General features: G+C 46.7%; 1 protein-coding gene and 1 long non-coding RNA gene across 2 annotated transcripts in view; one reads left to right on the top strand and one right to left on the bottom strand.

Moving 5' to 3' along the window:
* Positions 1-12,890, top strand: part of LOC119383457 (Down syndrome cell adhesion molecule-like protein Dscam2) — a 179,563-nt gene that overhangs the window by 129,348 nt on the left and 37,325 nt on the right. Inside the window, 3 exon segments of the mRNA XM_049412517.1 lie at positions 360-589; positions 8,093-8,254; positions 12,248-12,532. Coding sequence (XP_049268474.1) covers positions 360-589; positions 8,093-8,254; positions 12,248-12,532 — 677 coding nt within the window.
* Positions 1-12,890, bottom strand: part of LOC119383458 (uncharacterized) — a 166,802-nt gene that overhangs the window by 150,582 nt on the left and 3,330 nt on the right. The window lies entirely within an intron of this gene.

Below are 12,890 nucleotides of genomic sequence, written 5' to 3'. Positions count from 1 at the left end.
ACATGATGCTGAACGTTAGAACAAAATAACCCCGATATGAAACGCACGTATGTGCACTGCGACTAAAAGAATAGAAAAGGTGCATTCAAAATACAATACATGTAGTCAGCAAAGCGAGTGTAATTAGTTCTCGTGTGTTGTCTCTAGTTCTTTTTCTCATTCTTAGTAGTTGCCGGAATTTCATTCATACGTTCTTTCGCATACCCTCCGGGCCGCGACGCCTTACGGAAAGAATCGAGTGTGCAGACAATGTATTTCACTACCGGAAGTTCTAACTGAAATCTGAATGCGTAAGTCGGTGACGCGACGAGGTACATGGTCTGTTTTTTTTGTTTTTTTTATCTCTTTTCTACATACAGACTGGTCCACAGCTACATCAACATGACCGGCGTGCGAGTGGAGGACGGTGGCCTCTACAGCTGCGTGGCCCGCAACGGCGTCGGCCGAGTCTCTCACACGGCCAGACTTAACGTTCTCGGAAAGCCCTTGATTCGACCAATGGCTAATGTGACGGCACTGGCGGGACGCACAATGCAGCTGCACTGCGCCGTCGCCGGACATCCCATAAAGAGCATCGTCTGGCAGAAAGGCGAGTGATACGTAGACTAGCAACTTAAGAGATAAAGAGAGAGAGAGAGAGAGCGCGCGAGAGGTTCTTTATTGGAAAAGAGATTTTTTTTTTTTTTGCCGGCGTGTGGATAGACTTTGGCATGCTACTCTATACAGAGATGGGGAATGAGATTAAAAGGTTCCAGAAGAAAGGGAAAGAGTCGTTCAAACGAACGCACCTCATAGTCTTCCTTGTCGTCTCTATTCACCAGCACAAGTTATAGCCGCGATGACCAGACTATCCCGGTCAAAATACTCTAGCTCAAGAACACCATACAGAAACTTTCGCCATCGGCTCAGTAAAATGCGCTGTCGAAACCAACCGGAAAGAACCTGCCCATGGCATAGTTGGTTCAGTACTAAGTTTTTAATTGCGCGGGGCCTCTATAAACGGCTATGGACGAGAAAACCTGGGCCAGGGGGCGCTGCTGCGCCTTTCTGAATAGAGTCACTGGAGAATCAGAGTACCGCAAAGGTAGGCTGCACGCGGGCAACATTGGGTTGCGGCGGCCATGTCCCTTCCAGGCCGTCCGGCGCTTTGCTAGCATGTGTTGAGAAGTGACCGATCTTTTAGCCTCAGTGCCGTGTTACGCTCGGCAGAACGGCATTATGTGTGTGTGCGTCTTCAAGATGATATTAGAAGTGATTTCCAGTTATCTACAGGTATAGATCGACTGCGCGGTTAGCGGTGTAACTAATGAAACGTACGGCGAATGTTGCCATGTGCTCTCGAACTCTCTTGATGGCTTCATCGGTCTCTTTTCGTGTCACGCCCGGGCGTGTTCGCTAGGTACGGATCCGTAAACATAGTTGCATTAGCGCAGTGACATCGTGCGAGATGCCATTTACTTCGACATTTGGTGAATCTTGACTGTTTGCGCTAGCGTTGCAGTCGGTGTTCAGGTTCACTGCACTCGAGAACGTTATCGAACAATATCGAGAACATTCAACCGATTCAACATTGCGTCCTTCGACTGATCGCTGACGCATAGCTTGCTTGCGCACCGTGCTTGCTGTTCAACTGGTTGATATGTCTAATAGAAGTTGTGAGTGTACGGTAATTGGAAGTTGTGCGCGACGTCTTGATTCGGAACGCCAGCAGCCGAACGCACGGGCGAATCGGCGTGCGGTAGGTAAGATGCATCTTATTTTACGATACGTAGAAAATAGGCCATCAAAAATGATTGACATCACTACCTACTAATTTTTTCATTTCCCATGTGTTGTCTCCTTAATATTCCCAACGTTGCAATTAATTTGCAAATATTTTGCTGTGTTTCGACAAACAGTTCTTTTTTTTTTTTTTGAAGTTGCCAGCGCGTAAACAGCTGGGGTTTGGTTTTTTCACTGCTGCACTTTTTTTCATAATGCACTCTTATTAAAACTTCCTCGACACGGTGCTTTATGTTCTTTTGATCAGAAATAGCGCATCCCGGAATTTTTAAAGCGCATGCTACTGCAACACAGTATGTATATAGAACTAGGGCTCGCATAAAATCGACTCCCTCAATACGTGGGATCTGCTTTTTTTTTTTTTTTTTGCTGTGACCATTTCTCACCAATTGTACAGTATTTTAAGGGTACTCTCGGTGCAGTGCAGCATTAGGAGCATTTTTTTGCAACAAGTTTAAAAATACGCTTGATAACATTGCCTTATACCAAGTTTATCAACAAAGTTCCACGCTTCTGTTTTGTGCAATGCCAAAGATCATGCCACAATTGCCTTCAAGGTATACCAGTAAACAGTTACTATTTTAATAAATCTATGATTTCGCTCTCGTGCGTGACACGCTTATAACTCGGATAGCATGCGTAATCTGTTCAACAGATCGAGATATAAAGAGCCGAGCAAATAAAAAGGTATGTAGTTTTCAATATTGCTGACCATACCGAACCGAAGAGGTGAAGTATCCTGTCGCGTAAGATCTTTTCCAGCAAAGTTAGTGTAGTTCACTGCAGGAAGGAGTGTTATTCGAGGGGGGCGAATTCTTTCAGGCCAACTATGCAGCCACGTAGAACGGCGCTCTTTGACATTAATTTTTCCCACACGGCAAACAAGATTCCCAGAGTAGCTCACCAGTAACGTTTGATTGATGGTGAGCTACTCTCTTCTGGCATTTGCATGCAGTGGCGTAGCCAGGGGGTGGCACACCGGGCCCGTGCCCCCCCTCCACCCCCGCGAAAAAAATGTCTGCTTACGCCCCTGTCTGCATGACGCGTTATAAAAGCGACGAAGTACTTCTGGGGACCGTGGTACTGCTAAATGTCCGGCCACGCTCTGCATTGATCGCGCCTGCAACCAAAGCGCTTGGAAGGGATATGGCGGCGAGAGGTCACGTGATGCGAGTAAGCCAATCGCGTCGGCGGCGGCGCGCGGAAAACAGATGCGATACTCTGAAATTTTTCCAGTGGCTCTTTTTCTGAAAAGCGCCCCCTTTTTTCGGAAATCTCGTTATGCGGTCGCGCGTGGCGCTCCGCCGGCGGTCTGCTTACATTACGGCTGCGTGCATTCTGTCTCGGCTTTTTTAAAGACGATAGTCTTTCTTGGAGAACATAAACACAGAAATTTTGGTCTGTAGGTCTGTCTGCCTGTCTTTCTGTTTGTCAGCACGTCACTCGATTCAATCACCCGGCCAAAGTTGAACCACTTGCCCAAGGGCCAGCCATCTTGAACGGCTGACTAGGTTCATACTTGTGTACATTGTTGATCAAAAAGCAAACATTACGCATATCTGAGGCGCAACATCACTAGGTAAGTATTAGGCGGTGTGTTCCTTTAATAGAAAATACATAGCTACGTAATTCTAGAGACCCTAGTTTCTTAAGCTGCGCTGAAAAAGCGACTGCGCTAAAACTTGCCTACCTCCGTGCCCTCTGCACGAGCTCATTGTTGTGTTTCGGTTTCGGTTCTGTATTGCACTGTACGAATGCCATGGGGCGCCGCTCTGGCATTCCTGTTTTACCCAGGCGACGTGCAGATAAAAGAGTGTGTGGAGAGTACTCGTTTAGTGCGGACGTTTCTTCTGCTTCGGCGCTTCGCGCCAAACCGCGTGTTCGGGCTGGCTGGCGTCCCCGCCGGTCGCGTTGGTCACCGCCGGTCTTCGCCTGCTGGCGCGCCGGGACTACCAGCCCGCAACACAGCACTCATGTTTCCCGACGTATTGCCAGATGGCGTCCATATCTTACGTAGCGCCTCTTCTATCGTCTTTAGACGACATTTGCAGCGAAACACGCAGATACGCGGCCAATTTTTGTTTCTCTCTCTCGTTCTCTGATCGCGGTACGCGCGTGCTCTCGCTGCTTAGCACGTGCGTTCTCGCTCGCGCTGCGCAGCGCAGCACCGTGGCTTGTCGCGCTGCGCTGATGCGCTGAGCAGTAGTGCGCGTGCTCTTGCTCGCTGTGCTTATGTGAGAGTGCTTGCCCGCCAACCTCACGCTGCGCTTGCTCTCGCGTTTAACTGCAGCTCGTGGTCTCGCGGTGTCGGTGGAGGTGGTGTAGAGCACTATTGTCAAGAGAGTGGCCAAGAAAGCCACTCCTTTGGTGACGGTAATAATACCCAGAAGGTCGACGAAATAAAGGGTTTAAAATAAGTTAGCGTGCCATGTAAATTAGAATGGTGAAAAGCAATGGCAGCAATCTCGCGCAGGACATTTATGACGAGAACTTCTGCAACCTCGATATGAAAATAAACTCAAAAACTATGTAAAGTTAGTCACTCTGCTTAAAAACGTGTGTTCACAAGAGAGAAGCGCTCATAAATGACTAATGCATGCGAACCCGAGTGTGGCATGAAAACCACCCGAAAACGGGCGAGTCCCCCCGAAAACGGATTTGAAGCTGTGCTTCTTGGTAAAAGATTTTTGGGGGAACTACACAAGGGCAGAGGACGAAACACTACGACGAGAACAAGGACAACAGGACAACCGCTTCGTTCCTCAGAAACAAGGGCGAGATTTGTTTTTTTGAACCCAGTTACAATGGATTTCTACGCAGTAGTCTATGTCTAGAAAGAACGGCCTGCTGGAATATCCGTTGTACCAATATGGCCTCTTCACGCGTTTTAAATAAAAAAAGACAAGTTAAGTAGCTTGAGCGCCCTCTTTGGCGAGATACAAAAATGTTTGTCATCATATAGTGGTGAACGTCATGTATAAAACGTTCAGAAACGGTTTTTGGTTTGCTGAGGACTGCGTAAATATGTTGTACAAGGACTTTCAAAGGCTTATCAGAACAAACTAATTGAATAAGTAATGCTGAAAAATACAATCGTCATTTGTGCATTTTTGTGATGAATCTACAATACAGAACCCGTCCTGTCACGCGGCGGTCTCACGGGCTTGCAGGCCGCAAGTAGGATTCTAGGACGAAAGGAAGGAAAAACATGCAGGGCCAGCTCGGTCCGCAAGTACCATCTAGCGGTGCTGGCTGCCCTCAGTCCAGGACGCCAGAGGTAGTTGCCGCCCTGCGTGCCCTGTCGAATAAACTGATCTGATCATCAAGGTTATCGCTGGCCAGCAACTCCTCTCACCTCTCTACACTCGCTTGGTCAATGGGGGGCAGGCCGGGGATGGCGAGCACCAGTGCAGACACGTAATCGCGATCACTGTGTTGAATATTTCGCGGTATGCGCATACCCCAACGGGTTTTCACATGAGCTGGTGCTCCAGTATGCTCTTTCCTGACGGTACTGAATGAGCGAGACGATATGGGAGAGTGTCGACTAAACTTTATTGCTGTATGTGTAAAGGCCACTCGATCTGCCGTACGACAATGATCAAAATGAGGCACGCAAAATGAATGATGATTTGAATCTGTGTACAGCTTGGCGCTTGTTTCGCCTGTGGATTTCCATTGACTATGCAGTTTCACAGTTCAATACAGTGCTTATCATCTTCTCAAGGCCGATGCGGCACTGCCATGCATAGAAAGGTGCGTAATGACTTGTGGAATGACGTGGCTTTCTTTGCAACTTGGAAACGCAATCATCGGCAGCACGCGCTTCGCCGAAAACGCGCGCGCGGCAGCGCGAAATCTCTTCCACGGGCGAGCCAACGACCCTCGACGTTTTCATCGGCCCACCAGGGGAGCATCCGGCACTGGCGTCGCGCGCGCAAACTTTATGTTGCCTCGTCTATTGCAAAAGCTAAATAGACAAAGTGCGACACGCACGCAATTGTGAATGTTGTAAACAATATATTGTTTCAGGGCTGTACACGCTCCACACTTGCGCCTGTAATTTTATGGAATTAGCTCTGTTTCTTGCGCGGCACAGAACGTAAACTTTGTGCTATAGAGGCTTCTTGAACAGGATTAGGTGTATGATACAGGCTGAGGCCCTCATTCGTATTCATACAACCTGTATGCCTCATTGTGATTCCGTCCATTGGCTCCCACTTTTATTTTTAATGTTGAACTTTTGCACGCGATCTTCGATCGTTATTTTGTCGTTCGTGCTTCAAGAACTACTGAAGTTCTTTACACGTAGGCCATTGGAGACGTAAAATAAGTCTGTCCACTGAGGTATAAATAAAGGTGAAAAAATTCCAGCGGGAAATCAATAATACGAGGAGGGCTGTGTTCACAAAAGTACCACACTTTGCTGGCGCATGGATTAATCGATTAACGAAATCAATATTTTTCTATTGATTAATAGCAGAAACGTTCTAAACATGGTGGGGCTGTGAAACGCTAAATATTCACGCTAGCTTGTGCTGACCACCATCTTTTTCGATCGATTTCTTCCAGAAATCTTGAGAAGTTTATGCAAAGACTTTTATGCTCTTTGAAGCGGGAACCTGGGTGATCTGTCGAGCTATGTCTAACGGTTCAACACGAAAAAGTCGATCGCTATTGATTGTAGGGGTTACTTTAATACATTGCTTAAAACATTCTGTGTGTGTGTGTGCGTGTGCGCGTGGGAGTGTGAGAGAGAAAGAGAGAGCACAACTGTTTGTATCTGTACACAAGATGTAGCGCGAAAAGTATAGGTGAACAGGCACAGGCATTTCGAAACTCATACAACTTTTTATTTATGTCTTTGAAAAAATTGAAGTCAAGCCGTACTCACATAATGTTTCTTTAGAATGTATCGTAAGAAGAGTCCTACTTTCTACACATCCATACTTTAAAGTGTGCTACGGAATGCATTGAGGCTTTCCAAAAGCACGCGAGAAGCAGTACGCGAAGAACTTATCTAGAAGACCAATGCATTGTCTGGCATACTATCCAGAGCGGCGCTTTTAACACCATATTTATGCCAAGCTGGCACGAAAATTTTTCGTGAATGTCCACATATCATTTATGTTGAACAAAGAGGCATTGCGATCTCTTTTGCTATTAGTGCGCAGATGTTCAAGTCATCCGCATAAAAAGAAAGTAAATATGCTTTATACGGCACTTAACGAAAGGGACAGAAAAGAGCAGACGTAAAAAAAAAGGCTGGTTGGTTATTTATGTTATTTGAAAAGTTAGTTTGGAAAGTTGTTTTGTTGCGGTGCATAAACTGACGGTCGTCATAACCCAGCGCGCATTTTCCGGACATTAAAGGGGTCATGAACCACTTTTCCAAGTAATGATCTAATGGCCTCAGTATCGGAGTGTACTGCCTCCCGAATCGATTGCCGCAAAAATTTCTCGAATCCGTCAAGAATCAGCGGAGTTACGGGGGTTTGGCGCACGCTCCCAGCGCTTTCTCTCTTTTCTCGTGCCGGCGAGCGCACTGGAAGCTAGACAGGGAGGGATGGCATGGGGGAAAGAAGTTACGCCAGCGCGCGTCATGAAACGCGATCGCTCTCCCGCTGTGATTCGCTTGCGCGAGTGCGGCTACCGTGTACTGAGGACTGCGGCGCCGGCAAGTGGCGGCACCCCGCGGCAAGAAGCGCATCTGATCCGAACGCCGCTCTCGATTTACGTCGGCTATCGGCCAGTAAGCATGCTATGTCTCTTGCGACGTACAGCGGACAGACGCCCCGCCCACCGACGAGAGTGAGAACCGGCCTCTGTTTGAAAAGAGGGTGCCTGGGGAAACGGCAACTTCGCGCTCCGCTTGTGGCCATTACGCGGCGCGCACGACTGTAATATTTGGCAGAGCAGTTCATAGCCGTGTCAGCTTTCCGCAGGATGTGTTTTTTCAATCAGCCCAAGGGGTGCTTCATGACCCCTTTAACCACCGCACTTTTTACGTGAATTGCACGACGAGCAAATGACAGAAGGGGACAACAAACACGCTTACGCTTCAATCCACACGAATATTTTGTATTAAGAAACCACTGACAGCAAGTGACAATCCTTATCCTTGCGTGCAGTTCGATTTCAAAACTGCATGCAATGATAATGAAGCAGAATGGAACAGTTTCGTGGAGAAAATATGTACGTAAACTACGTTCGTGCTCAGTTTTGGCCGAAGGCTCGACTTGGATAGTTTTCCGCGTCGTTTGTTATGGTTCTTTTTTGTTTATTTCTTCTGGTTCTCTTATTCTTTCAGACGGCCGATCGCTGCCTCAAAACCATCGTCAGCACAGCTTTCCCAACGGAAGCCTGGTTGTGGCAGAGGTGCAGCGTAGCGTGGACAGCGGTTGGTACGCGTGCGTAGCCAAGGATCCTCAAGGAAATACGGCCAGAGGACAGCTGGCTGTGCACGTCATGAGTGAGTTCGTGGACAATGACCTCAAACGGATACAGAAGGCGGGGCAGATAGATTGCAAAAGGTGGCGGTGCATTAGCTACCCTACACAAAAGTGTGATATAAAATTAACAATCGACCATGGTCGGAGGAAAGGGTCTTGGGACACTGGCCGAGACCGTCTTCAGCTCAGAAGGCTCCGAGAGCGTTCTTGCGGACAACTGGTCTTAGAGACAGGCTTTAAGCAATGCCGTTTATTGTATTGCTCTCTTTTTCGTTTTCTTCTTCTTCTTTTTGTAGTATCTCTTTTCCATCATCTTTTATTCGCCTTACCCCTTTCCCCAGCACAGGGTAGCCAGCCGGTCTGAGAACTGGCTAACCTCCCTGTCCTTCCATCGATCTCTTCTTCCTCCTCCTCCTCCTCCTCCTGCTACTACTACTTCTCTTTATGAGAATTGGAACGAGTAATAGCGAAGATTAGTGCATGATTGTTCACTTTAACGATCGGATACTTCAGTTTCTTGCAGAATTATATTACCGCCAATAAAATCATGCCTATCAACGTATCACCGGTAAGTCCAGCGAAACGACCGCTTGTATTGTTCTTTTGGCAGCTGCTTCTCTATGCACTGATATAGTAATACATGTAGTCACAAAACAAGATAAAACGCTTTATCACTGAATTTACTACAGCAACAAAACGAGAGCTTAGAAATCGAAGCAATGGCGGGAATTTAACCACCTTGATGTATGGTTGTCCATGGTGATGGGGACATGGATTCCACGGTCGCTGTATGTTGAAACACCGCGCTAATAATGTCAAAGCTGTGGCTTCGCATGCCACTTTCGTGCTACCCTGTGCTACTCTGAATAAGGTTGCCACTGAGACCGTGGCCAGCGCTAATCTAAAGCCTTTTAAACAAGCCTTCGTTCACTTACTTATAGTTGCCTTGTTTAAGGATGCAACTGCTTTTAAATACAGTAAAGGAGTAAAACAAACACGTCAGAGAATCCATTCGGGGCTTCTCTGGTAAATGTTTTCAGTGCGTTTTTTTTTTCCATACCACCAGCTCCAGCTGTATATCTAATATAGCTCAGTATACCTGTATCAGGTTCCGAGAGCTTGAGAAAAAGAGCGTCATTTTTCATTCGCGAGGGTCATTTATCAAGCAGTTTCACAGGAACCCTCAAGTTCGAGAGCAAAATAAAGTAAACAGAATTGTACGCATTCTACATATTCCAGAATAATTTCTTTGAATTGCACCCTATACATTTCTTTCCGTTGTAATGGCAAACAAATGCGGTGAGACTTCAGAAGCATACATATCTGCGTTTCTTGTTTCGCTTACTAGGCGCGATACACTGGTTATTTTTTTTTTACCTGCCCCATTTTCCTGCCTTCTATGCGCATTTCCTGCGAGAGTGACTTGTCATCACCGCAATGCTGACAGTTTATTCTAACCAGGAAACGTAAGCTTGTGTTTACCGTCGCCCACGCTTTATCATTTTTGACGATTTGTGGGGGGAGTGGTGGAGTCTAGGGGCATGGGAGTGAGCGGAGCACGATGACAACAATAGGATATCAAATTACGCCCGGAAAGAAACCTAATCCAAGCGCATACGTTTGCTTTCAATTCTGCAAACGCACGCTACAGAAGCTCAAGGGAGCGAGAGAAAATGCTAAACAGGTTGGAAGGACCGGCGCCCGGTAATCTGAGTCCCACCCGCACAAGCAACGACACTCAATGGCGAAAACAAAGAAACAGAAAGAAACACGCGACGAGTGAATCTTCCTATAAAAACAAAGCAGGCGAAATGCACTCTCGGGTGGCATTTATAAACTTTACCCCCGCAGCACTTTTGGCATCGCACGGTAGCCTTAGTGGATCCCATGGCGCTCCTTTGTTTTGTGAAGGTGACTAAGCTTTGTGTATGCTGAGAGAATAAAAAGTTATTCGAAGCGATGCGGGGTCCCAACTAAGCGCTGAAACTGTCACTGTCGGAAGATAAAAAGTGTTTTCGTAGTAAATACAATGCGTGCGAATTGCGTCGTAAAGTGCGGCGAGTGTTTTCAGAATGCAGAATTTGAGGTTGGATGGTTGGTATTCAAATGCACCGTCGATTTGTTCATGTGTGCTCCTTATAACGCCTCGCTGTTGAGGTGGTGGACGGGGATTTCGCTTTCTAGTAATGCCTAGGAATACAGCGAGCTTAGCTCAGTGCGTTCACTATATTCTGGGTTTTAATGTATTCGCCAGGGACCGCCTCTTAACCGGAGCTTCTTAAATTTTTTTTTGCCTGGAACTATTCTATGCATAGAATAACGTGCAAATAACTGCTGAATGTGTTGCTGTTTTTATCGCTGCAAATTTATTCTTGTTATTATTTTATGTCGTACTGGCATTTTGGTTACATCCCAATAAAAGCCGGGCAAAGGAAGCACAGTGTTTCGCGCAGCAGGTTCGGGATCTCGAGGGGGAAGATAAAAGCTTACTTTTAAACCCTATAGTGCGAAATTATTGCATCGTGTATAAGCAGTGCATTTCAATGCAGCCGCCGAATATATTCCGATTAAAAACTTCTTCCTAACAATTTTAAAATCTGGCGCACTCGTTGCGGTCTTCCTCAATGGGAAGAGAAAGAAGAAGATATAATTGGAAAATGTAAATCCTTAAACCATAAGGACAATCAGGGGGTCGCGGAAGTGAAAATCTGTTTCAACACTTCGCGGCAATCTTGGTTTGAATGCTAAACCACCATGATTCGGGGCTTACGGACAAGTGTCTGTAACCAATTTTGTACAGCGCTTTACATGTATATTCATTTTACTTATTTATTTGACCAATACAGGTTCCTTACCACGTCGCTAATTATCTGTACAGCTCAGCTATTTTATTTGATATTATGTAATATATGCAAAATATTCTATCGCTCCTGTTCTCTCGAAATTACTATAATATAATGTTCCTTCCCCATAGAATAGTGCTATGTTGATTGCGTTCATTGGAGCTGTTCTCACCATTCCAACTTCTCCTCTCTCAGCCTGCTTGCCATCACTCAACTGCGACATGATGAGCGAATGCTGGTAAATATAAGCAGTACTTGTGTAAATCTATGCCTTGTCTGCCCTCATTACTCAGTATTAAAGTGAGACTACAGGCAAACAACATTCTATGTCAGAGTGAAAGGTCATTGCATGAGGATGTCTAAAATGTCAGCATTATACACATCAACGCTTTAGTGAATTGAGGTAAACGTAGGAGCAAGGTCTGGGTACGGGGTAGTTGGTATTCCATTTCAAATTGTGATCACAGCGCAAAGTAAGACACGAGACAGACAGCGCTCGTCTTCGTTGATCTGTGCCTCGTGTCTTACTTTGCGCTGCGATGACAATTTAAAATGTAAATGTAGGATACGATTAAGGCCCCCAATGGGGCATTCTGGAACACAAGCCCAATGACGTAAAATGGCCTCAGTACAATTAAACACAAGTATTCATACTACCCATGACAGCAAAAAACATTACACTGTATTACGAGACGAAATTAAATGTACTTAGTGCATTTTAGTCTGAATCATGCAAAGAAGAACTTGTTGACGTTACCCTTGAAAACGACGCAAGTTCCCTTTCGCCGGGCTGTGCTCCGCTGAAGCCCCTTGCTCTGCTGCGCCGCAGCGCCAGCTGTCGGCCTGTAAAGCGAGTAAAAGTCGGGCATGGCTACGTCAGAAGGCCGTTCTCGGAGGCGGGCGGTTTGAATGGCGCTAACGGTATGCGGGCCACTAAAACGCGATTTCCTTTCGAACTAAGTATTGCCTTGGCGCGAAACGAAGACTACAAGGTTGCTGGGAAGCTATTTCAACAATACACGTCGACCTATTATTTGCCTTCAGTGTCTCTTTATGGGCTGCTCGTTCCCGTTCTGATAACGCACCACCCAGCCCTGTCCAACACACTCCTGCGTACACATTACATTATACTCGCTGAAGCAAAACTTTATCTGCCGAAATTTTCTGCAGCTCCGCCTGTCGTGAGTCCATTCAGCTTTCCGGATGACCTGACGGAAGGCAAACGTGCCGGCGCCGCATGCATCGTTTCTGACGGAGACCTGCCCATTACGATCGAGTGGTTCAAGGACGGTCGGCCTCTGGACGCCGAGCTGGAGGCCTCGGTCGCTAAAGCCAACGACTACACGTCGTTCCTCTCATTCACCGGCGTCCTTCAGCTACACTCGGGCAACTACACCTGCGTCGCCTCGAACCCGGCAGCGTCGGCAAATTACACAGCACCTATGCTCGTACAAGGTGGGTGCGATGTTTCAAGCCTGCGTATTTGAGATGCCTAACTGCTCATCGCTCTCGACTTTTAAGCCTAATTTTAATGCAGGTGGAAGTACGCCTACAGGCACATGCCTCCTACTAGCTTGCACCAATTTTGGCTGGTTAAATAAAGGTCACGGGGTCTCCGCTGCGTCTTGTCTGGACCTAAATGAACTTCACTAAGCCTCAGATTCAACACTCGTTTTCCACGCTGGCCCACTATAGTTCAGGACAGCCTGTGGCAGCTTTCCAGACAAACTCTGCGGTGTCCTATAAAAAAAAATGGAGAGGGGTCCTGTCACACTCTTTCGAGTAATCATCAAATAACCTCACTATCGGCGTT

The sequence above is a fragment of the Rhipicephalus sanguineus genome, chromosome 2, assembly GCF_013339695.2.
Source record: "Rhipicephalus sanguineus isolate Rsan-2018 chromosome 2, BIME_Rsan_1.4, whole genome shotgun sequence".
Lineage (NCBI taxonomy): Eukaryota > Metazoa > Arthropoda > Arachnida > Ixodida > Ixodidae > Rhipicephalus > Rhipicephalus sanguineus.
Note: the sequence above shows the minus strand (reverse complement) of the source record. Positions and strands in the feature narration are given on the sequence as shown.